The sequence below is a fragment of the Engystomops pustulosus genome, chromosome 5 (genome assembly GCF_040894005.1).
Source record: "Engystomops pustulosus chromosome 5, aEngPut4.maternal, whole genome shotgun sequence".
Lineage (NCBI taxonomy): Eukaryota > Metazoa > Chordata > Amphibia > Anura > Leptodactylidae > Engystomops > Engystomops pustulosus.
Window position 1 is genome coordinate 129,247,233 of NC_092415.1, and position 27,479 is coordinate 129,274,711.

The window sequence follows — 27,479 nt, forward strand, 5'->3', positions numbered from 1 at the left end:
GGGTTGTTCTCCTGTGTTGTCTGGTCAGATCTCTGAAGCCGAGCCTGATGACCCAGACTCTGGAGTTCCTGCCGTAGGGGTGACCGCCACAGAAGATGGAAGTGTAATGTTTCCCCTAGATGTTATGGCAGGCGAAACTGAGGAGGTAGTGACAGGACCGCAGTTGTCTGATTTGGAGGTATCCTGTGACAACTTTGGTACTGCCCAACTCCAGGACCCCACTCTGGTCCACGCCAGAGAAAATGTGGTAGAAATTAATGGCGTACCTCAGCACCCAGGTGCGGATAAGTTGTTCCCTCGTGTGGTGGTAAATCAGGAGTTATTGTACCGCATTGATAAGGTCCACGGTGAAACCCGGGAGCAGTTAATGGTACCTCAGCCATATCGTCAGATGGTGTTAGACCTTGCACATAAGCATGTGATGGGAGGGCACCTAGGTACCACAAAAACTCTGGAACGCATCTTGCAGCGTTTTTACTGGCCAGGAGTATATGATAGGGTAAAAAGGTATTGTGAAACTTGCCCTGATTGTCAATTGCATGCTCCCATGGTACACTTTCGAAGTCCGTTGGTACCTCTGCCCATTATTGAGGTACCCTTTGAAAGGGTCGCCATGGATTTGGTCGGTCCTTTAGTTAAATCTGCTCGGGGGCATCAGCATATCCTGGTAGTCATGGACTATGCTACCCGATATCCTGAGGCCATCCCACTGCGGCACACCTCTGCGAAACTAATTGCTAAAGAGTTGTTTGCCATGTTCTGCCGGGTGGGACTTCCCAAGGAGATCCTCACAGATCAGGGGACTCCTTTTATGTCAAAAGTCACCAAGGAGCTATGTCGGCTCTTTAATATTAAACAGTTACGCACCTCTGTGTACCATCCTCAGACGGATGGATTGGTAGAACGGTTCAACAAAACTTTAAAGAGTATGCTAAAAAAGGTGGTAAACAAGGATGGGAAGGACTGGGATGTACTATTGCCATATTTAATGTTCGCCATCCGAGAAGTCCCACAAGCCTCTACTGGGTTCTCACCGTTTGAGTTAGTGTATGGCAGACATCCCAGGGGTCTCCTGGACATAGCCAAGGAGACATGGGAACAAGAGCCCACCCCCCACAAAAGTGTAATAGACCATATCGCAGATATGCAGGACAGGGTGGCAGCCGTCATGCCCATTGTCAAAGAGCATATGGAGGAGGCACAAAGAACTCAAAGCCGGGTTTATAACAGGTCAGCAAAAGTAAGGAGCTTTAGTCCCGGTGATCGTGTGTTGGTGCTAGTCCCCACTGTAGAAAGTAAGTTTCTCGCTAAATGGCAAGGACCGTATGAGGTTATAGAGAAAGTAGGAGAGGTGAACTACAGGATACGTCAGCCCGGACGGAGAAAACCCGAGCAGACTTATCATGTAAATCTGTTGAAGGCCTGGAAAGACAGAGAGAGTCTGCATACAGAGATGGTTCTGGCTAGTCCACCTCCTGCGCTACCCTCACAGGCTGCAGATAAGCCTGTGCCGGAGGCAGAACTGCGAATAGCCGATACCCTTACCAAAGAGCAACAGCGAGAGGCTCGAGAGTTTGTAGCAAGAAATACAGATGTGTTCTCAGAGTTGCCAGGCTACACATCTGTAATTAAACATGATATTGTCACTGAGCCAGGGGTAAAGGTAAAGGTAAAGGTAAGATTAAGGCCGTACCGAGTCCCTGAAGCTCGTAGACAAGCCATATCAGAAGAAGTTCAGAAGATGCTGAAGCTAGGGGTTATTGAGGAGTCCAAAAGTGAGTGGGCCAGTCCAATTGTTCTAATTCCCAAACCGGATGGGACGTTGCGATTTTGCAACGATTTTAGAAAATTGAATGAGGTGTCTAAGTTTGATGCCTATCCCATGCCCCGGGTGGACGAGCTTATTGAGAGACTAGGGGGTGCTCGGTACTTCACCACCCTGGATCTAACTAAAGGATATTGGCAGGTACCCCTGACAGATAGGGCTAAAGAAAAGACAGCCTTTATCACCCCGAGGGCCTTTTTCACTATGTTGTATTACCGTTTGGGCTTCATGGGGCCCCCGCTACCTTTCAACGGTTAATGGACATAGTGTTAAAGCCACATAGGAGATACGCCTCCGCCTATCTAGATGACATTATCATCTACAGCCAAGACTGGGCGAGTCACTTGGCCAAGGTACAGGCCGTAGTGAACTCTCTAAGGGCAGCGGGCCTGACTGCAAACCCCAAGAAGTGTGCGCTGGGAATGGAGGAGACACACTATTTGGGGTATGTGATCGGTCGAGGTATAATTAAACCTCAGATCAACAAGATTGACGCTATACAGGGTTGGCCTCAACCAGTGAGCACAAAGCAAGTCAGGGCATTCCTGGGCATTGTAGGGTACTACAGACGGTTTATACCAAACTTTGCCACCATGTCCGCTCCCCTGACAGACCTGCTGAAGGGTAAAAGGCCTGTCATGGTGCGGTGGAATGAACAAGCAGAAGGTGCTTTTCAGGCATTGAAGTCTGCGTTGTGTGGATCTCCCATCCTCATTGCGCCAAACTTCAAGAAAGAGTTTATTGTGCAGACGGATGCGTCAGATGTAGGACTGGGAGCTGTCCTGTCTCAGGAGGTGAATGGCGAGGAACACCCCATTACTTACCTGAGCAGGAAGCTCACGCCAGCTGAAAAAAATTACAGTATCGTAGAGAAGGAATGTCTGGCGATAAAGTGGGCATTAGAGTCCCTACGGTACTACTTGCTGGGACGACAGTTCCGTCTCATAACTGACCACTCTCCTCTCACGTGGATGAGTATAACTAAGGAGAAGAATGCCAGGGTCACTAGGTGGTTCTTGTCCCTCCAAAATTTCAGTTTCATGGTGGAGCACAGAGCCGGGAAGCTACAGGGCAATGCTGATGCCTTGTCCCGAACGCATTGCTTAATGTCAGGAGTTCGCCCCGGTGGGTCTGAACTGAGGGGGAGGGTATGTGAGAAAGTGAGAGGTGTTGTGTGGGAAAACCACTATCTGTCTTACAGGCAGATGAAATGCTGGTGGTAAAAGCCCTGGGTTTGTCTGCAGTAACCCAAGGGTTAATGCAGACATGATAAGCAGGAATAGTCTGTTTTGTCTGTGTTGGCCTAGCTAACACAGGCACATTGGTAATGTCCGTACTGGGCCTGCTTATTATGGAGTAGGGGTAGGCTGGTAGTGGGACTCCTACTCCACCCGGGCTTCGGTCCTGGGCTTTTGTATAGCCCACAGGTGCAGGTCACAGGCCTCGTTAGGGTCTGATTTAGTCTGCAGGCCAGAAGCAGTAGGAGAGGCCCTACCTGGAGAGCTGAAAGCGAGATTGCATTCTCACAGCAAAGGTAACTGAGGGTCTCCTGTCTTGCTGCTGGCCAAGAGCGTGTGCCAGGCAGCCTGGTACCCGGATAGCTAGGGTCCTCAAAATGTATTAGACAGCGCCTAGCCGGGCAGGAATTACTTTTATAATGTTTTTGCATGTGCCTAAGCCAAGGCTGAATTTGTGTTCTGTTTTGCAAGTGTGAATAAACACTTAAGTTGGACTTTTAAACCTGCGTGTGTCACTGCTTCCTGCACTGCTACCAGTCTACTACCAGAGCAATTCCCCACAGTATGAATGTATAATGTATATATGAGTGTGTAATAAGTGTATGATGTGTATAAATCAGTGTATGTTGTGTATATATGAGTGTATAATGTGTGTATATATATATATATATAGAAATAATGTGTGTGTGTAATACGTGTATGATGTGTGTGTATGAGTGTATAATGTATATATAAGTATATAATTTGTGTAAATGATATATATATGAGTGTATGATGTGTATAATCTATACATGAGTGTATACTCTGTGTATATGAGTGTATAATGTATATATGAGTGCTCGTACATGTTTATATATGAGCCTATGATTGTATGTGTATATGATTTTATACATGAGTGTATATATGAGTGTATTATGCACGTATAAATTTGTGTGTTTCCCCAAATAAATGAGCAGGGGAGTGCATTTCTTAGAAAAACTTATTGGGGATCATTACCGCAGTGTTATGTAAAGTATATGAGCATTTGGGGAGAACTATAATTTTGAGCAAATTTATATTTCTGGCTACCAAGAGGAGCAGTGACTTCGAAGCATCATATTTCATTCAAAGTAAAATTAATAAAGGTTCCATAATATTTTGAAGAGAGTGTTAGTGAAGTTTAGTATTTATGATCCCTAGATATTTAAATTTATTGACTACAATAAGTCCACCCAAATTTTCCCCACCATGGATAGACCCCCAAGGGCATGTAGAACGTCTTGGACTAATTTATCTGGAGGCCTGAGAAAGAGCCAAATTTATTAGTGAGGTAAATGACGGGATTGGATGAAAAGAGAATCATGTTATCCTCATATAAGCCTTGCATTTTAATTTATTGATCACAGTTTTAATGGTTGATCAAATTTTGGGTTTTTGTTATAGATAGTTCATGCTGGTTTTCACATGTGGTGCTAGGAAAAATCATGGACCTTTACGGTACTTGCTCTTGTAGACTATGTTAGGAAATTTCTTTATTACAGAAGACTGAAAGTATTTGTTACAACAAACCTCCAAAGCAACCTATTAGCAGTGAGGTCAAAGTATCATCATTGTCCTAGAAACTGTATTATATATTCTTGCCAATACAAATATGTGGCGTCTAACTGTTCCATTATGCGCTGCACATATCTACACAAAGTCAACAAAAGATTGTACAATGAATGGTAGATTGTAGTCCATTGTACCTTTATTGATTTTTTTCTTTAATTTAATTCGATTATGTATTACAGAATTTTGCTTTTGTTTAAATAGACATAAATATATTATCTTAATGGAGTTCAAAATTAAATCTACATAAAGTATATATAGTGGCTTATAATTCTATATATGAATGTACATGCTATGAGTCTATGATTGTTGTTCATTTCATTGTATACTAACTGACCTTTAAAAGATATGTAAAAATAAATAAAAGAATATTGGAAATAATATATACATGCTTAGCTAACTACTAACTATCAATAAATCAATATATCAATAAAATATACCTTCATTGAGGGTTGTTTTCAGAATAACATATTTATGACGTATCCATATGATGGGTTTTACATCCAGCACCCCCCCCAGAGATCAGCTGTACTTAGCATTAGTTAAACAGAACATGTAACAGGAACAAGAAGCTCTATTCCTCATGTATTGGTTCAATCTTTTCAATGAAAGATAAGTTGCACTGACTTAACCACTACTTTGAGAATAGAACTGTATGCTTCCTGTTCCACTCTCTGATCTGTGGTTGTGCTGTGTCTTGGACACCCACCAATCTATAACTGAGCACCTATAAAATTGTTATTTGAAGTTAAAAAAAAATCTATATTTTAAGCCAGAAATACCCATTTAAAGCATACTTTAGACTCGCCATACTTGATGTTTTATTAATATAGTAATGCTTAACTACTTCATCTCAGTATTCAGTAATGAGGTGCTTAATACTTAATATATTTGCCAAAATTGTGCTTTGCACACAGAATTCCCAAAGGTAGATTATTTCTTATAAAGCAGCCGCTGCTTCAGAATTCAGCAAATGTTTTACAGAACATTTTTGAGCACTTTAGATAGTGTCAGGGACTACACCTCAGCTAGACTTCCCATCAATGCAAGTTGCACTAAAGAAAGCAACAAATTATTCTACCATGCTGTATTGGGTCTAAAAGGCCTTTGCACCACACATAACTTTGTATAGTAATCACTTTGTACATTTTATAGAAACTCAACTACCCTTAGTTGAAAGCTAGAAGCATTTTATATAAAATATATTGAAGACATGATTAAAGGTTTTCAGTTCATGTTTTATGCATATTTTCGAATGGAATGGTTAAATAATAGCATATTGGGAAAAGTGTTGGCCAAAAAAAATATGCTACCAGGTTAAATACTTTTGTGGTTATTCAATATAGGTATCATTCCTTTAGCACTTTCGTATTTTTTTATACAAAAGTAATGGGGCGCATTTATTAACCCCCTTAAAGGACACCAGGATCAAGGAATGTAAACCAAGCACACTGACATACTGGTGTGTGTGTGTGTGTGTGCCCCCTCTGGCAGGATCTGCTCTTCTTAAAGCTCCTAATGCCTTTGTTTTTAAGAGAAAAAGGTTTTACAATATGCAAATGAATCTGGGGGGCTCCAGGCTCCATTAACACCTATGAAGCCCGGAGCCCCTCAGGCTCATTTATATAATTTTAAAAGCTTTTTTTGTAAAAAACAGGACATAAGAAGCTAAAAGAAGAGCAGATTCTGCCAGAGTGGGCACACACCAGTATGTCAGTGTGCTTGGTTTACAATCTTTCATCCTGGTGGTAGATATCCTTTAAGTTTACAGCGGTTTTTTTGTACATTTTCCGCTCCCCACCTTCAAAAATACTTTTTCATTTCTCCATGTACAGAACTGTGTGCAAATTTTCCTTTTTCAGTGACATTATTTATATTTCCATGCAATTTACTGCAAAGCTGGAAAAAATTTGCATCACTTTCTTGTAAGCTCAGTTTTTACTACTTTCCCTGTGCGCGCCAAATGATATGTCTACTTTATTCCTTGGTTTGGTACAATCAGGTCAATACCAAATTTATATAGGTTTTATTGTGTTTTAATACATTTTCGAAAATGAAAACAAATTCTGACATTTATCAAAAACTGCAAATTGCACTCGGTGCAGTTTGCCTGTGAAGTGTGCAGAGGGTGCCAGATTGCAGAATTGTGGTGTAGACACAACAGGGCCGCACGTTGGACAGAATCATGGTGCACAGTCCGACTTAGCACAAAACTGGTGCTGACACGTTCTTAGTACATCTGCAAGCAGTTTGCAGTTTTAATAAATGTTGGTCAATGTATATGAAAAAAAAAATTTGCTTCCCAATCTTTTGACGCTAATAACGATTTCATACTTTGGTGTACGGAGCTGTGTAAGACGTAATTTTTTTGCGTGATAAGCTGACATTTTCATTACTACTATTTTGAGGACTATGTGACCTTTACATCACTTTTTATAAAAAATTTTATGAGATGTAAAATGGTGTCATGGCAACTGATCGCTGCTCTCTGATGATGTTAATCGTACTTAAACTGAGTTTGTTTTTTTGGTGCACTCAGTTTAACAGGCCCCTTTAAGTGAAGAGTTTTGTGTGACACAAAACTGGCACATGCATGCACAGCACTATTAACATATATACTATATATATATATATATATATATATATATATATATATATATATAATTAATTTATTATATATTGTATAAACTATTTTATCTAATCTTTCTTTCTCAGGTGTTATTGTTCAAACATGGCTGCTAAACCGCTACAGAATGGTACAACTTGAAATAATAGACCAAGTTGTAATGTCATATGGAGGTTTGAGAGGTGCTGTTGCTTTTGCTTTGGTTGCTCTACTGGATGGTGGAAGAGTTAAAGCCAAGAATTTGTTTGTCAGCACAACAATAATTGTTGTATATTTTACTGTCATATTTCAGGTATGTAAGTTGCTGTAATAACAAGATTGAAAATATTTCTGTGTTATTTTTATGTTGCACACCACATTTCCCTTTATTTCTTCTCTGTATTCTATGTATGCTGAACCCTAGTCAGCTCCACTAATTTGTGGAGAGTCGTCATTAGTGGCACAACTGTGTTAATAAAAAAGTGTATTCCAAATGTTCTCTGGAACCGCTGACAGATTCAAAAGTTTTACAATTTTCAGTGTTTGTAGGGAGTCCATACATAGAAGTATTGTAAATAAGGATGTATCTTTATTTCTCAACTAAGTATTTTAGAGGTGAACTACCTCCTTCATCCGATCTAAGGGAACCGATCGCTCTGTCAGTGTATTCCACTGGGTAGTGTAGAGAGAAGTCCAAGCAATCCTTTCCAGATGAAAAGTAAAAAGCATTTAAAGGGCACCTACCACCACAAATCTACCTATAAAGGTAGATCGGTTGGTAGGTGGATCAATAGGACGTGAGGATAGCCCTTTTAAGGGCTAATCCTCACGTCCCCGCAATGATTTGAAAACTTTTATTGCCCCAATATTAAAATTTTCTTATGCGGCTACTGGGGCGTGGAGTAGCCGCATCTGAGGTTACACGAGGCGGCTACTCCACGCCCCGGTAGCCTCTTTTCTCCTCCTACCAAAAATCTTCGGCGCGCAGCTACGAGGAGCTGCGCGCCCTCGTCCGGCACATCTGCTGTCTGCGCATGCGCAGAACAGCAGGCCCGCGCCTGTGCAGCTCCGACTCCGTAGCAGTGACCGCGCAGGCGTGGGCCTGCTGTTCTGCGCATGCGCGGGCCTGCTGTTCTGCGCATGCGCAGACAGCAGATGTGCCGGATGAGGGCGCGCAGCTACGAGGATTTTTGGTAGGAGGACTTCAACAATGGACTTCAACAAAAATAATGTAGCAATATACAATTCAGATTGAAAATATAAATAAAAATAAAGTTACAAAAAGTAAAATAAAAATAAATGAAATTAACAGTCTTACAACATGCTATGGAACAAAGCTTTGAAAGAGTTAAGAGTCTTTGTTGTTGTTTGGAAACATGGAGACAAAAGACTGATGGTGGTGTCCAATGATGTCTCTCTCCTACACACACACTCTCCCTACCTATTCATTAGTATGGTAACTCTTTATACACAAAATAACATTTCCCCAGTGAATATTCCCTATCTCCTGTTGGATCAATCCGTATTCCACCTGAGTACCATATATTATTTTTATTCTACTTCATAAATAAATAAACTTAAACTAATATATATATATATATATATATATATATATATATATATATATAAAAAAGTAACATATGGATGTGTTATTATAAAGGTTTACTCATCTGGCAGATACCAGTATTCCATGGGAACTCTGAAACCATAATATATCATGACAAGTCAAGATAAATGACAATAGTTCAATATAATAAAGGAAATTGCATTTTACCAAAGGCAACTGACCATATACCATCTACCTTTACAATGGAATAAACCTAACCTCATTCAATATTTCTAAGATTCCCAATGTAAACTACACTCACCGGCTACTTTATTAGGTACACCTGTCCAACTGCTCGTTAACACTTAATTTCTAATCAGCCAATCACATGGCGGCAACTCAGTGCATTTAGGCATGTAGACATGGTCAAGACAATCTCCTGCAGTTCAAACCGAGCATCAGTATGGGGAAGAAAGGTGATGTGAGTGCCTTTGAACGTGGCATGGTTGTTGGTGCCAGAAGGGCTGGCCTGAGTATTTCAGAAACTGCTGATCTACTGGGATTTTCACGCACAACCATCTCTAGGGTTTACAGAGAATGGTCCGAAAAAGAAAAAACATCCAGTGAGCGGCAGTTCTGTGGGCGGAAATGCCTTGTTGATGCCAGAGGTCAGAGGAGAATGGGCAGACTGGTTTGAGATGATAGAAAGGCAACAGTGACTCAAATCGCCACCCGTTACAACCAAGGTAGGCAGAAGCGCATCTCTGAACGCACAGTACGTCGAACTTTGAGGCAGATGGGCTACAGCAGCAGGAGACCACACCGGGTGCCACTCCTTTCAGCTAAGAACAGGAAACTGAGGCTACAATTTTCACAAGCTCATCGAAATTGGACAGTAGAAGATTGGAAAAACGTTGCCTGGTCTGATGAATCTCGATTTCTGCTGCGACATTCGGATGGTAGGGTCAGAATTTGGCGTCAACAACATGAAAGCATGGATCCATCCTGCCTTGTATTAACGGTTCAGGCTGGTGGTGGTGGTGTCATGGTGTGGGGAATATTTTCTTGGCACTCTTTGGGCCCCTTGGTACCAATTGAGCATCGTTGCAACGCCACAGCCTACCTGAGTATTGTTGCTGACCATGTCCATCCCTTTATGACCACAATGTACCCAACATCTGATGGCTTCTTTCAGCAGGATAATGTGCCATGTCATAAAGCTGGAATCATCTCAGACTGGTTTCTTGAACATGACAATGAGTTCACTGTACTCAAATGGCCTCCACAGTCACCAGATCTCAATCCAATAGAGCATCTTTGGGATGTGGTGGAACGGGAGATTCGCATCATGGATGTGCAGCCGACAAATCTGCGGCAACTGTGTGATGCCATCATGTCAATATGGACCAAAATCTCTGAGGAATGCTTCCAGCACCTTGTTGAATCTATGCCACGAAGAATTGAGGCAGTTCTGAAGGCAAAAGGGGGTCCAACCGTTACTAGCATGGTGTACCTAATAAAGTGGCCGGTGAGTGTATATTGATATATTAAACATAAACCAACATATTACTACTCATACTTATGTATTTATGTTTGTTTGTCCTGGAAGAATGTTTATCCTGCATGAATACTTTAAGAATAACAGAATATCATGTATGTGTAATCATATGGCCTTACTATGGCTAAAGTATTTTAATGATATTAATATTTTACAATGAGTTCCCTCAGATCTGATAAAAGTGGTAGTTCACCTTTGAAATGCGTAATCAAGTAATGGAAAAATACATCTTTATTCCAAATACTTCTTCGTGTGTACTCCCTATTCCAAATGCTGAAAATTGTGAGACTTCCGATTCTGGTCCCGGCCAACTCCTGGTTTTACTTGTGGTCTTGTATTGAATGCCAATCTAGCAAATGAATTTGTGCACTGTTCACATTGTATTGAATCCGATTGATCCAATATATCTCATAAGCTATAGGCTGTTTGTTTGATTTTTGATTTTTATATAAAAGGCTTTATAGATGTATTTCAATGTATCCTCTAATTGAAATATAGAATACTACAGTATATATAGTATAAGTACAACCTTACAATTTTAAGTAAGTATATACTGAACAACAGTACAATAATCCCAGTTAGATCTCTAGACTTCTAGTAATGGCTATTCAAAAACAAAACACATAAAATATGCATAATAATAAAGAAAACAAAGTGCATAGTCGTGTTAGCATTTGCTACCAGGCCGGGGTATACAAAGAATACCAGAGGCAACGAGGGCTTTTGATCACCACCAGTGTAATGCACATAGTAAGGTCTTTTAATTCAAGCTGGAATTTTTGAACAAAGCCCTGTTCCGATGTGGGTCATGCAGTATGTTTTAACCTGCTGGTTAATATATATATTTTACAGGGCCTTTCTGGATATTGACTATAAACGTTAGACATTCGTAAATGCACTTGGCTGGTATAAATAAGCTAAATTGTTGGACCTCACCTATTGCTGGTGGACTGATTTAGTATAATTGGTTGCTGTTGAGCTGAGATGGCTTTTGGTGATTGGGACAGCCTGCAAGCACCTGTTTGCGCCGAACCCCACCATGCACCATGCACCTGTGTGCATGTGTCAGGACTCGTTACATGAGGTCATGGATCTTTAGATGTAATAGTATTTTCAATCAGTTCTTTTAGGTGCAAACTGCTTGCACAGGTATTTAAGAAGTGCCGACACCACATATGTATCACACGCGACTCTTTTGTGTCGTTCTGGCGTTCTGGTGCTTAGTCGGACCATGCGCCAGATTTATCATGCAAAGTGTGACAGAAGATTCATTAAGAACGCACGCCAGAAATCCTGAATCTGTCGATCTCTGCACACTACACAGGCAAACTGCACATAGTACTGACTGCACTGTTTTTAGTAAATGTGCTGCATTATGATCATTCATGGATCCATGATTGACTTTCATATATTATACACAGAATGTGTGCATTGTTCACCAATTACAATATTGAAGGCATTTTGCATACGCTTGTATCCATGACGGTTTTATATAATGCGTATTGAGTAATCCAGGTCAGGATTTACTTGTGTACTTGAGTATAAAAAAAAAATTCTAGGCCAAGTCTTATCTTATTAAGACTTTATATCTCATTATACTCTTCAACATATTATCACCTGGAAGTAACTGATAAACAAAACTATACAAAATTGGTATCAAGGGGGATCACACCTAAGTGTTCAACATTCTCTTCTTTCCGTATTATATTATTTAACCAACCACACTTACACAACAGAGTGAATTGCCAATATTTAGAAGACACTGTATGAAAATAACTAGCAAATTAAAAGCTACTGTATGACCAACATCAGAACAGAATTCTATTTGTATTACACCGGTAGTCATCTGGGGCCCTATTCACCACTAGTATTGTTGACCTTGTTACAAATGCTAGGATGACTAAGCACTTTTAATTTTTTAAATGCTGCATTCTTATGTTTTGTTTTTAAATATCAGAGATCTACTGTAACTTGCATTATTGTATTATGTGTATTGTATGTTTTTAATAATGTTATATTTTACTGTAGCATACTATATTTCATTGTAGCATACAACTAGTAAGTAGTTTGAAATGCACCAAGAATTTATATACAAAGAAAAAAACAGCCTATAGCTTGTCAGATTTATTAGATCCAGTAGATGCAAATACAGTGGCGCAATTCATTTGCATTCTTTTTTTCAACTGTTCTTCTTCTTTTTGACATTGGGAACATTCTTCAGCACGTACACACAATATATACACCAAAATATAAAAATAACTCTTTATAAAATCAAAATGTTTATTAAATTCGAATGCTCCAACTTTAAACAATTTTGAATGAAAATTATAGACCTAAGAATTTAACTTCTCTAGGAGAGAAATTATTTGCAGGGCTTCTTTTGAATATACAACAAGAGAAAACGATGCAAATATGTGGCAACAAGTAAGCTTTATTTAACCAAATTAATTAATACAAGAACAAAGAGATACAATACAGGATAAAAACAATTAAAATGGTGCTAAACTTAAAGAGAACCCGTCAAGCAAAATAACCCTCCTAAACTAAATATATTTTCATAAACTGCCATTAGAGAGCATTGCCTCTATCCCTTCATTGTCCCTCTACATGCCTGTAAACCTAAGCAATGAGGTCCTAAAACTGTATGCAAATGACCTGTGAAATGTCCAGTGAGTCATTAGCATATTCAAGCTGTCCACCTTATTCATGAGTGGGAGGTACAGCCACACCCCCAGTGCTTGACTGACAGCCTGTGTAATGATGTGAGGCTGTATAATGAGGTGATGGCTGCTCCATGTGCTTGCTGGTGGCCACGCCCCCTGCAGCCTGTGTGTGTGTGTATAGGAGAGATACAACAGCTCTAGGCAGCCATGTTACAGCAGAACATGTCAGGTACTTGTGTAGCTGATGCCTGTGTCTCACACTTGTGTATTAGGAGGATGCAGCGCAGATGTTAGCAGATGCAGCACACACACTAGCAATGCTTTACTATACATTACACACAGACCTGACCAGGGGGAGGAGAGGGGGGGTAACAGGGGTGACATCATTGCCTCTGACCATGTGACCAGCCTCATTTACATAATAAAGAAAAGATGATTTTATAATGATTAATGTATGAATTTACTAGATAAAGGCTGGGATGGGATCCTTGTGAGCTGCTCCAACAGGTAGAGGCAACAGAAATAGTGACCTGATGACAGGTGTCCTTTAAGCACAACTGTCCCTCAATGGGTCAGGGAACGAGGTCCCAGACCCAGGGGTAAACCACAGCAGACAAACACCCTCCTTAAATGGACCACCAGTCCTGCAAAGATGTAGAATGATATCCTAGACAATACTAGTAATGGAGATGTATTAACTCAATTAAGTAGGTTCATGTAAGGTAGGTAAACCTAAGTAGGTATGAGGCAGAGCAGGCGGGGGAAGCAGGGTGACTCGGCTTTGGGTGATGACAACAATACATTCTGTCCCAAATTACCTTGAAACCAGGTGGAGCGAAGGCGGCGGTCAGATGGTCACATGTGCATGTTGACCGATGACCCGAAAATGCAATAGTGCGCATGCGCCACACAAAGAGTGGTGTAAATGCCAGAGATGTGCTATGCCGAATAACATTTTGGCGCATGCGCCAAGCGGAGACAAATCTCTAATGGGATAAAGTTCACTATGCCCAAAACCACCAGTATGCGCATGCGCCAAAAACATTATGCGCACGCGTCAGTGTTGCTATGAGAATTTGGCCATATATACGCTTGTAACAGGTACGGAGCAGGCCAGTATGCGCCAAAAACATTATGCGCATTCGACAGTGTACACTTGTAACAGATACAGCGCAAGTCGGGGGAGGCAAAAGTATCAACACATATATATTATATTTAGTAACATATAGTGCGGTAATGGATACCATGCACTAGTATCTCTTATAATTAGGTAAACATGTAAGTTCATATCAATATGGCTCCAACAAGACGTGCACATACAAGTGTGCATCAGGATAGCCAAATACATGGGAACAAGGAGGTTAGTACTAGTTTGTCCACAAAAACGCAAGATTATAAAGAATTAAAAGGAAGGAGCCAAAGCAGATTGTTGTGAGGATGATATTTCCAGCATAGGGATGAGGAGGGACCACGGATCAGATCAATCGAAGCAGATACACAGGTAAGTATTAGAGATGAGCGAACATACTCGTCCGAGCTTGATGCTCGTTCGAGCATTAGCGTACTCGAAACTGCTCGTTGCTCGGACGAATACTTCGCCCGCTCGAGAAAATGGCATCTCCCGCCGTTTTGCTTTTTGGCGGCCAGAAACAGAGCCAATCACAAGCCAAGCGACTCTGCACTCCACCCAGCATGACGTGGTACCCTTACACGTCGATAGCAGTGGTTGGCTGGCCAGATCAGGTGACCCTGGAATAGACTAGCCCCTGCCTGCGCTGCTCGGATCATTCTGTGTCTGGATGCCGCTAGGGAGAGAGCTGCTGGTCAGGGAAAGCGTTAGGGTGTTCTATTAGAATAGCATACCTCCCAACATTTGTGAAAAGTAAAGAGGGACACCCCCTAAGCCACACCCCCAATCACTCCCTGGCCACGCCCCAAATTTTAGCCATATTAAAATAATAAAAATCATCTCAATAAAAAAAAAAAAAATTATCCTCATTGGGATTTGAACCCAGAACCTGCAGTGTCCATATACAATAATAACACAGCGCCCCAACCAACTGAGCTATAACCTCAGTGATTAACAAGGTGGAGAATTTTGGTAACTAAGAACTATGACTATTGTTACACTGTGACACAGATTTACTGCCTTGGTATATAGGGAGGGATCTTCTCAGAGATTATTGTAATTATTGAGACTATTATTATTATTATGGAGATGATGATTATTATTATTATTATTGAGATGATTATTATTTTTACCATTATTAATACTCATCTCAATAATAATAAAAATAATAAAATTTATAATAATAATAATCATCTCAATAATTACAATAATAATCTCTGAGTAGATCCCTCTCTATATATCAGTGCATTAGTCTGTATCACAATGTAACACTGGCTGATAACATGTCTTAGTTACCAGAAATCCTCAGCTCTGTATCTCTGGGCTTATAGCTCAGTTAGTTAAGCTCCTGTCTATGGTGCAGAGGGTCCCAGGTTCGAATCTCAGCCTGGGTAAAACTTAATGTAATTTAATTAAATAAAGAGCTTGTGTCTGGGGAAGCCCTGGAGACCATATATGGACAGATACTGATCTGAGCCTGATGACTGGTCCCTGCTCTCTCCACTAAGCCGACACTTCTCTGAAAAGGATTCCCTGCCCGATGTCTGCTCTGGGGAACCCTAGGAGATGCAGTGACCATATATGGACAGATGCTGATCTGAAGCTGATTACGTGATCCCTGCTCTCTCCGCTAAGCCCGACACTTCTCTGAAAAGGATTCCCTCCTGATGTCTGTAGAAGCCATTCTGTACTGTGAGTTCAGACTTTCAAAGTATTTACTATGGGGACACAGCGCCGGGACACAGCGGGACCTGGGGGGAAAATCCGTGACAATCTCATAGCTGCCCGTGACGCGGGGCAGTGGTACGAAAAACGGGAAAGTCCTGTCAAAATCGGGACGGTTGGGAGCTATGGAATAGTGTTAGGCAGGAGTGATTCTACAAGAACCCAACAGCCCTTCTTAGGGCTACAATAACGTTATACTTTTTTTTTTTATTTGCTTGTGGCTGGGCTTGCTGGCACTAGTAGTGCAGCTAGTACCATATTGTGAGGAATTTGCAGGGGGACTTGCTACCGTTGTGTTTAGCTCTTAGTGACACACATATCCACCTCAAACACCGAAGTGGGACAATTTATTAGGGGTTTGAGTAGAATTAGGCAGAGTCTGCTGATTTTTTTTTTTTTTTACCTTTATTTCATTTTAGAGCTCAAACTCATCTTGCAAAGCAGTGTGCTCTCATTGTAGGCTACAAAATAGCCATAGGAGAACCCCAACGGCTTACTTAGGCCTACAATAGCGTTATATTTTCCGTTTTTTTGTTTGCTTGTGGCTGGGCTTGCTGGCACTAGTAGTGCAGCTAGTACCATACTGTGAGGAATTTGCTGGGAGACCTGCGACCGTTGTGTTTAGCTCTTAGTGACACGCATATCCACCTCAAACACCGAAGTGGGACAATTTATTAGGGGTTTGATTAGAATTAGGCAGAGTCTGCTGATTTAATATTTTTTTTTTATCTTTATTTCATTTTAAACTCAAACTCATCTTGCAAAGCAGTGTGCTTTCATTGTAGGCTACAAAATAGCCATAGGAGAACCCCAACGGCTTACTTAGGCCTACAATAGCGTTATATTTTCCTTTTTTTTGTTTGCTTGTGGCTGGGCTTGCTGGCACTAGTAGTGCAGCTAGTACCATACTGTGAGGAATTTGCTGGGAGACCTGCGACCGTTGTGTTTAGCTCTTAGTGACACGCATATCCACCTCAAACACCGAAGTGGGACAATTTATTAGGGGTTTGAGTAGAATTAGGCAGAGTCTGCTGATTTTTTTTTTTTAGCTGTATTTCATTTTATAGCTCAAACTCATCTTGCAAAGCAGTGTGCTTTCATTGTAGGCTACAAAATAGCCATAGGAGAACCCCAACGGCTTACTTAGGCCTACAATAGCGTTATATTTTCCTTTTTTTTGTTTGCTTGTGGCTGGGCTTGCTGGCACTAGTAGTGCAGCTAGTACCATACTGTGAGGAATTTGCTGGGAGACCTGCGACCGTTGTGTTTAGCTCTTAGTGACACGCATATCCACCTCAAACACCGAAGTGGGACAAATTATTAGGGGTTTGATTAGAATTAGGCAGAGTCTGCTGATTTTTTTTTTTTTTACCTTTATTTCATTTTATAGCTCAAACTCATCTTGCAAAGCACAAAATCCAGTTGTATGCTGTCAGTGTAGGTTAGAAACTAGCCATAGCAATAGGATAGCATCGTTTTGTTAAAAAAAATAAAAAACTTAAAAAAAATAAACACAATTTTTTTTTTTTTTCAAGTTTACACTTTAATTTGGAAAATGTTTAACCCGAGGGCTAGGGGTAGAGGACGAGGGCGTGGACGTGGGCGTCCAACTACTGCAGGGGTCAGAGGCCGTGGTCCTGGGCGGGGTGAGACACCACCTGCTGATGGGGGAGCAGGGGAACGCCGCAGAGGTACACTCCCTAAGTTCATCATGTCTCAAGTTACTGGGACTCGTGGTAGAGCACTGTTGAGGCCAGAACAGTGCGAAGAGGTGATGTCTTGGATTGCGGACAATGCTTTTAGCCATTTGTCCACCAGTCAGTCTTCCACGCAGTCCACCCATGTCACCGAAATCGGCACTCCTCCAGCTCCTCCACCTCAGCCTCCTTCCCCCCAGTCTGCCCCCTCCCACCAAAATTTGGCATTTGAACCGGCATACTCTGAGGAACTGTTTTCTGGACCCTTCCCACAGTCACAAACCACTTGTCCTGCTGATGCTGAGCTATTTTCCGATGCCCAGGTTTTCCACCAGTCGCAGTCTGTGGGTGATGATGACATTATTCACGTAGTGGAAGAAGTGTGTAAAGAGGTGTCGGACGATGAGGAGACACAGTTGTCAGACAGTGGTGAAGTTGTTGTCAGGGCAGGAAGTCTGAGGGGGGAGCAGACTGAGGGATCGGAGGATAATGAGGTGACAGACCCAAGCTGGGTTGATAGGCCGGGTGAACACAGTGCTTCTGAGACGGAGGCGAGTCCTATAGCAGAACAGGTTGGAAGAGGCAGTGGTGGGGCCAGACGGAGAGGCAGGGCCAGAGCTGGTGCATCAGCGCCAAATGTTGCCCGTAGTCAAGCTCCCGTGGCGAGGGCTAGATTTTCAGAAGTCTGGAGATTCTTTAAAGAAACACCGGATGACCGACGGACTGTGGTGTGCAACCTTTGCCAAACCAGGATCAGCAGGGGTTCCACCACTACTAGCTTAACTACCACCAGTATGCGCAGGCATCTGAATGCTAAACACCCCAATCAATGGCACCAAGCCCGTTCACCTCCGGCCGGGCACACCACTGCTCCTTCCCCTGTGTCATCTGCTAGTCAGCCCCCTGCCCAGGACCCCGGCCCAAACACCTCCCGTGCGAAAACCCCATCTTCGCTTCCACGATCTTCCACAGCATCCACCAGCGTTCAGCTCTCCATACCCCAGACGCTGGAGCGCAAAAGGAGGTATAGCGCAACCCACCCACACGCCCAAGCCCTCAAAGTCCACATCTCCAAGTTGCTTAGCCTGGAGATGCTGCCCTATAGGCTGGTAGAGACCGAGGCCTTTCGAAACCTCATGGCGGCGGCCGCCCCTCGGTATTCGGTCCCCAGCCGCCACTACTTTTCCCGATGTGCCGTCCCAGCCCTGCACAAGCACGTGTCAGAGAACATCCTCCGTGCCCTGACCAACGCCGTTTCTGACAAGGTCCACCTGACCACGGACACGTGGACGAGTGCTGCCGGGCAGGGCCACTATATGTCGCTGACGGCACATTGGGTTAACTTGGTGGAGGCTGGGACCGAGTCTGACCCTGGGGCTGGTCATATACTGCCAACGCCGAGGATTGCGGGGCCTACCTCGGTCCAGGTCTCAAAGGCCTACTATGCCTCCTCCTCCTCCCACCCCTCCTCCACCTCCTCCTCTGAATTACCATCCGTGGGCATGGCGCCATCAGTCGGTAGCTCTAGGGGCACAGCAGCAGTGCCATCGCTAAGCGACAGCAGGCGGTGCTCAAACTGCTGAGCCTAGGCGATAAAAGGCACTCCGCCCAAGGGTTATTACAGGGCATCACGGCGCAGACTGATCTGTGGCTGGCACCGCTGAACCTGAAGCCAGGCATGGTTGTGTGTGACAACGGCCGTAACCTGGTGGCAGCTCTGCAACTCGGCAGACTGACACATGTGCCATGCCTGGCCCATGTGTTAAATCTCATAGTTCAGCGTTTCCTCAAGACATACCCCAATCTGTCTGATTTGCTCACGAAGGTGCGCCGCATCTGTGCGCATTTCAGGAAGTCCAGCACAGATGCTGCCACTCTCAGGGCAGTGCAGCGCCGCCTCCAACTGCCCGCTCACCGACTGTTGTGCGACGTGCCCACGAGGTGGAATTCAACACTAACCATGTTATCCAGAGTTTACCAGCAGCGCAGAGCGATTGTAGACTGCCAGATGTCAACTTCCACCAGAACTGGTAGTCAGGTCAGTCAGCTTCCTCAAGTCTACAATGAGGAGTGGACGTGGATGTCTGATATCTGTCAGGTGCTGAGTAACTTTGAGGAGTCAACACAGATGGTCAGTGGTGATGCCGCCATCATCAGCCTCACCATCCCGCTGCTTGGCCTGTTGAAAAACTCTCTGGTCAGCATGAAGTCGGAAGCTTTGCGCTCGTCACAAGAGACGGGGGAAGAAGATTCCCTTGTTGATAGCCAAAGCACCCTTAGGTCTGTTTCTCAGCGCATATCGGAGGAGGTGGAGGAGGATGAGGAGGAAGAGGAGGAGAATGTTGGCGAGACAGAAGAGGGGACCATTGTTCAGTCCTTCACTGTTCAGCGTGTATGGGCAGAAGAAGAGGAGTTGGAGGAGGAGGAAATGGACAGCCAGACCAATGAGGGGAGTGAATTCTTGCGCGTTGGGACTCTGGCGCATATGGCAGATTTCATGCTAAGCTGCCTATCCCGTGACCCTCGCGTTCAAAGAATTTATTCCAGCACCGATTACTGGGTATTCACTCTCCTGGACCCACGGTACAAGCAAAATCTTTCCACTTTCATCCCTGGAGAGGAAAGGAGTGTGAGAATGTATGAATACCAGCAGGCCCTGGTGCACAAGCTGAAACAGTATTTCCCTTCTGACAGCGCTAGCGGGACAAGTAGCGAGGGAGAGTAGGCGAGCAGGCAGCTTGTCCAGCACTGGCAGGGGTACGCTTTACAAGGCCTTTGCCAGTTTTATGTCACCCCAGCAAGACACTGTCACCTGTCCCCAGTCTCGGCAGAGTAGGGCTGATCTTTACAGAAAGATGGTGAGGGAGTACGTAGCTGACCATACCATCGTCCTAAATGATCACACAGCTCTCTACAACTACTGGGTTTCAAAGCTGGACATGTGGCACGAACTGGCGCTGTACGCCTTGGAGGTTCTTGCCTGCCCTGCCGCTAGCGTGTTGTCCGAGCGGGTTTTCAGTGCAGCTGGTGGCATCATCACCGATAAGCGTACACGCCTGTCGACTGACAGCGCTGACAGGCTGACGCTTATCAAGATGAATAAAGCCTGGATTTCTCCGCATTTCCATTCTCCACCAGGTGAAAGAAGCTGCACCTGAATAATGTATGTACTCCTCCTCCTCATTGTCCTCCTTCTTTTCCTCTTTGTACACTAAAGCAGAGGAAACTGGCTATTTTTTTGCCAGGGCCAACTGGCTCTGGCTATAGTACTCTATGTATTTAATTTTTCTGGAGGGCCAACTACCCTGTCCTCTGTTTTAAACAATTTTTGGGAGTGCCACATACAGGCACTCAATCTATGTAATTTTTCTGGAGGACCAGCTACCTGCTCCTCTGGTTTGAAAACTTTTTTGGACTGCCACATACAGGCACTCAATCTATGTAATTTTTCTGGAGGACCAGCTACCTGCTCCTCTGGTTTGAAAACTTTTTTGGACTGCCACATACAGGCACTATCCAAATTAAATTGTCTCCATAGCAGCCTCCACACGTCGTCTTTTTAGCTGCCTTCACACGTTGTCTCCATTGCTACCTCCACACGTCATCGCCATAGCTGCCTCCAAAAGTAGTCCATATAGCTGCCTCCATACATGGTCCCCTTATCAAACGAGCTGTGTCAGGCAGAATTTTGGATTGTTTTCATGGCTTCCATGTTAACTTTGTCGCCACCCTGCTGTGTAATCCACAAAATCTACTGGCAAACTTTTATCATTTACCAATATTATTTCAGCGCTTCTTGCGCATCTGTTTACATTCCCCTCACCCGCCAGAACCCAAACTTATAAGAACGCTACTACACTTGATCTTATACAAAAGGTTCTTAGAAGTGCTGTTTGGGGAGTAGCCTAGAGACAAGGGCTTGGATTGGCGAAAGCTCGCCTGACAGCGGAGCGCCAGCTCCATCCCAAGATCCAACTAACATAGTTTTAACTGCAGCACCTTTAATCTACTACTAGTTCACTGCCTCCATACATGGTCCCCTTATCAAACGAGCTGTGTCAGGCAGAATTTTGGGTTGTTTTCATGGCTTCCACATCAAACTTGTTAACTTTGTCGCCACCCTGCTGTGTAATCCACAAAATATACTGGCAAACTTTTATCATTTACCGATATTATTTGAGCGCTTCTTGCTCACCTCCTTTGGTTCCTCTCTGCCACCCATTGGTTTTAAGCCTGAGTCCATTTGGGGTATGTTGCCAAGACACTCTCTAGCCTGCCGCTGCTGCCGCTGCCTCTGCATAATCCCCTATAGTGTCAGGGTCAATTATTGGATGTTTTAGATGCTATCTAGCCTCATTCGGTCACTCTGTCATTGCCATGCTGTTGCCCATACTTTTGGCATAATGGTGCAATTAAGCAGCCTCAGAGGCATCCATGCATGCTGCCCCTGCTGTTTCCTGTCCATTTCCGTGGTGTTTCCATCCTTTTCTGAGGTTCCCAGGTGCTTGGCCAAGCTTCCCTGTGAAGATCCTTGGTCCCCTTGAAAAATGCTCGAGTCTCCCATTGACTTCAATGGGGCTCGTTATTCGAGACGAGCACTCGAGCATCGGGAAAAGTGCGTCTCGAATAACGAGTACCCGAGCATTTTAGTGCTCGCTCATCTCTAGTAAGTATAGAAAGAGAGTTGGTAAGCTGTAATGTATTAAAGGTATGTTTAGTGATAGGTTAGACAAAAATAAAATAGTGCAAGAAAAATGAAAAATGAAAAAGAACACACACAAAAAGGAAAAACATGAAAAGACAGACAACGAAAAGAAGAATGGAGAAAAGAAAGAAAAGAAGAGAAACCGACTATGAGTAAAGCAAGAGAAGGGTAGGTAAACTGAAAAAAGGCAAAACATAAAATGAAAGAAATAAAGCCAAAACACTCAGAATTAAAGGGCAGTAGCTAGAAGAAGAAAAAAGGGAATGGGGAAGTAAAGGAGTGAGAATGCTCGTGAGAGAAGAAAGGGAAAGTGACAGACTCATCTAAAGGGGGACCCAAGCACAAACTGAAGGGTTCCCAATACTGCAAAAACGTGAACCAAAATGTGAATAAGGGCTTCTTTTATCCTCAAGTAACTGAAAGTTTAAAGGGGTTCAGTGCCACCTAGAAACACTAAATGCAATATTAAAGGGGATTTTCTTCTCTTCAAATTGAAGTCATTACTGTGTTTTCAGATGCCACAGTTCAGAAAATATAGCTGTTTGTACATGTGCAATTACAACATATAAAGTTATATGGCAGTTGTGAAAGGGTTAATATTTGGAACCATTGTCAGGCAATGGATTTTAGAGGCAATCTATTTACATTGCACAAATACTTGAAAAGACAGAACATAAAGCTTATGATCTTTTTACCTAAAACTCGGAAACAATGACAAAGGAAAATCCTCTAAGCCTAGAGGAAAGAAAGTATCAACATAATTAAAGAGCAATGGGCACTGGATTCTTGAGATTGGATGCAGATCCAAGGATTTATTTTGACATTTTTTTTTTTGCATACAATGGCTAAATGGTATCTGCCTTATGGGGAGTTTTGCCTTTAGAGTAATAGGCTGGATTTGATAGACCTGCTTCATTATTTATCCTGTTCTACTATTATACTATTTATTTAAAAAATCCAGGCCACCTCTCCCATCTCCATAGAGAGTTGAACCATGAACAGTTAAGGTCAGTATTGCAGGTTATTATTATGAACAAGCAATCAGATGATTTGTGTCCCATGGTGGAACAAAAAGTGCAAAAAAATTTCTTCTTAATAAAAATAAATTAATGAATTAATAACAATGCCCATAAACATATAAAGAAATGTATAATGCAATAAAAGTTTAAATCATAACACAAACCCCACATACATAGTATCATGATGCCCCGGAAGAAGCCAAGAGAGGTGAAACCCAGGGTCGGGCAGTGACTGGGCGTCCTTGTGGAGGTTATATGCGCATTTTATGGTTTTTATCGGAATTGGCCACTAGGAAGAATTAAAGGACCAGGAGAGAAAACGTAGCAGTCCTGTGTATGAATAGTGACTTATTCTCATCTAAAATGTCACTGGTCATGATGGTTTGAAAATCCTGTCGTGTGGACTAATATTGGAATCAATACAAAAGCAGCAAATCTTGTAGAGTAGTTAGAAACCCCATACAAATATACAACAGCTTAAAGGGGTAGAGGGGAATAAATGGTTAAAACTTAACTTTTATTAAGATAATCACATAAACTGAAACCATATAATAACAAAGAAAGGCAAAATACTCATTGGAGTGAACTGCTAAGTGTAAGTGTGCAATCTAAGATCATACAACACACGTATGGACATCTGGCGAACTGCCAGTCAGCCTGCACATCGTGTCTCCTAGTCCACCACCAGGACTGGAGACCAGCAGGACACTATCTGTCCACAGCTTTAGCTAACAGCGGAGCTAGCTCTGCTGTAACTTACAGCGGAGTAACCACAGTTTTTGCATGCCATTTTTTGCTCAACTACGCCAGGCGCGGACGGCGTCTTTGATATACACCAGTTCCCTCTGAAGAGTCCAGGTGACGAAATGCGTCAGGGAAGGTGGCGCTAACAGGGGGCATGCGTCTATTTTGGACAGGAACAGCTGTGGACTGCCCTTGTCAGGGCAGGAGTTAAGGGGCTTTTTTGACAGGGACAGTACGGCACAGTTCCTGATACCCCGTACACCCTGCTCTTTTATGTGACATCTGAATCACGGTAGGAGATTACCATTCGTAATTTGATGGCATGTTGTCCCACCAGATGTCCATACGTGTGTTGTATGATCTTAGATTGCACACTTCCACTTAGCAGTTCACTCCAATGAGTATTTTGCCTTTCTTTGTTATTATATGGTTTCAGTTTATGTGATTATCTTAATAAAAGTTAAGTTTTAATATTGGAATCAAATCTAAGATAAGGATGAAAGATTGAGAAATTGTGTAGCTCCGGTCAACATATATATTATAACATTTTAACTTTTCTGGTGGATTTTGGATCCATCTGGGACCATTGTATGCAGCTCTCTTCACAGAAGGTGCTGCATTCTTTATTAAATTATTTCTTGGTCTTCCTAAAAGCTGTTTCTGATAGCTTGAGGGGTGCAGATTTGAAAATGGGTTGATTATATAGGGGGGTTTAATGTTAAATATTTAAAATTTCATGAAAAACAGAAATTATCCCCAAAATAGTCAATTCTAAAAATACAGAAAACCGATATTTGATTTGTAAGCCGCTCGACATCAAAATAAATTATCCAGACATATCAAAAATTATGAGAATGCAAAGCAGACATATGGGAAATGTTATTCAGCAATTTTTTTAAAAAATTCATCACTTTTTAACTTTTTTTTTTATAAATAAACGCAAAATGTATCAGCCAAAATTTACCACTAAAGTGAAGTACAACATGTGAGGAAAAAACAGTCTCATAATTGCTTTGATAAGTAACAGTATTCAAATGCTATAACCATGTAAAGCAACGCAAGTCAGAATACAAAAAATGGGGCTGAGCCTTAAGCTACAAAATGGCTGTGTCTAAAAGGGGTTAAAAATCGCTTTGTTAGTAATGATGACATCCACATGCAAACAATAAGAGAAAAAAAAGGGAAAGTGCGTTTTATTTTTCTTTGAATTCAATTAAGTTTATTCAAAATAAAATGCTACTATGTCCATTGTTACCAAGATTTTCATGAGCACTGAGATTTATAACAAGCCCTGCATTTTTAAATTCAACCTCTAGTCAGGTTTCTCACATACTGATATGTAGCAAGCTAAACAACCATGAACTTAATCAATATCTGTCTCTCTTAAATCTTTCTTTATCAGCCAATGCATATTTTATATTCTGTTGGGTCCCCTACTGTAAATATTGGACAAGTTATGGACATTGACAAATTAGTACTGTATTATAGAACAAAGCAAAATGTCTATAGCTCTGGATATTTCTAGCCATCTTCAATAGTACTCATGCACTCATATCTTAAGATATACAAACAGATTTACTTAGTTCCGCAAAACCCTACATGATATGCAAGTTACCAACCTACATTTTTGATACACAGATAGCTGCTACAAACACTGATATTATACTTTTACATATTATTTATAAATCATATTTTCTCAATTAGCCTGATGCTTGTCATGCAAATTGTATAAGTATATACAAATTGTTGAATGTAAGACAAATTAATAAAATGATCTTTTATCTACTGTAAACAGGGATTAACTATTAAACCATTGGTACGATGGTTAAAAGTAAAGAGAAGTGAACATCATGAACGAAAACTGAATGAAAAACTGCATGGCAGAGTAAGGATTTTAGTATCCATTTTCTATTCTATAATTGCTATTCATGATAAATCTGTGTTTGCAAGTTGATCTTCTGTAAACACATCTTTGATTATAATACTTATATACATAGAAAATGCAGAAACAATTGTGTTACAAACAAGTGTCAACTATTGTCAAACAAATGTCAACTATTATTTCAGCAAAACATAGAGCAAAGCAAAGTTCATCTCGATGGCTAGACACAGGGTTGCAACACAAAAACTTTGGGATTAATAACTAAAGCTGTTCCCCAACCCCCTCACCTGCACAATAGTTTAGTATCTTATACAACTACTCCACACATTTCCTCTTAAACTGTAAAAAGCAAAAACATGTGGGAAAATAAAAAAAACATTGAACTATAAGAAGGCTAAATTCCTGAAATTCAGGGCTGCATTACAGGATATAGACTGGGATCAGATACTGTCATGTGATGATGTTAAATGAGAGACATTCAAATCTATACTAGGTCATTATACTTATCATGGTATCATATTTTATACGGTTGAAAAAAGACACTTGTCCATCAAGTTCAACCAAGGAAGTGAATGGATTGCATGAGGAAGGGATTTAGGGGAAACAATTCTATATAACATAACCATCAATGTTCAGCTCTCTGCTTTCCCTGCTGTTACCAGGGCCTGAGGCAGGCTATTCCACAGATTGACAGTTCTCATAGTAAAAAAGCCCTGTCACCCCTGTTGATTTAACCTTGATTTCTCCAAACAGAGACAGTGCCCCCTCGTCTTTTGATTTGATTTAATCTTAAACAATTTACCACCATATTTTTTGTATGGACCATTCGTATATTTATATAAATTAATCATGTCCCCTCGTAGTCGTCTCTTTTCCAAACTAAATAAATCTAGTTGTTTTAATCTTTCCTCATAACTAAGACCCTTCATACCCCATATAATTTTTGTGGCTCTACGTTGAACCCTCTCCAGCTCCAGGGCATCCATTTTATGGACCGGTGACCAGAACTGGACAGCATATTCCAGGTGAGGCCGAACCAATGCCTTGTACAGTGGTAATATTTCATCCCTTTCACGAGAGTCCATACCACTTTTGAGACATGACAAGATCCTACTAGCTTTAGAGGCAGCTTATTGACATTGCATGCTGTTATTCAATTTATAATCTACTAGTACCCCCAGGTCCTTCTCAACAAGTGACTCTCCCAGATCTACTCCCCCAAGGACATATTTTTCCTGTGGATTATTAGCCCCCAGGTGCATAACCTTACATTTATCCACATTGAACCTCATTTGCCAAGTGGATGACCAAACATTCAGTTTGTCCAAGTCCCCCTGCAGCCTATGAACATCCTCCATAGAATGTAATACACTACACAGCTTGGTGTCATCTGCAAAAATAGACACAATGCTATTGATTTCTACCTCTTTATCATTATTAAATATATTAAATAGTAGTGGGCCAAGCACAGAACCCTGGGGTACACCACTCATAACTGGTGACCATTCCGAGTAGGAATCATTGACCACAACTCTCTGGATACGATCCTTCAGCCA

The 27,479-nt window shown here is 42.0% G+C and overlaps 1 protein-coding gene across 6 annotated transcripts in view; it reads left to right on the forward strand.

Annotated features, from left to right (window-relative positions):
• Nucleotides 1-27,479, forward strand: part of SLC9A3 (solute carrier family 9 member A3) — a 245,734-nt gene that overhangs the window by 156,167 nt on the left and 62,088 nt on the right. For all 6 annotated transcript variants that reach the window (XM_072153018.1, XM_072153021.1, XM_072153019.1 and 3 more), the window contains 2 exons: nucleotides 7,366-7,568; nucleotides 25,837-25,926. In XM_072153018.1, the coding sequence (XP_072009119.1) occupies nucleotides 7,366-7,568; nucleotides 25,837-25,926 (293 nt within the window). The remainder of the gene's footprint in view (nucleotides 1-7,365; nucleotides 7,569-25,836; nucleotides 25,927-27,479) is intronic.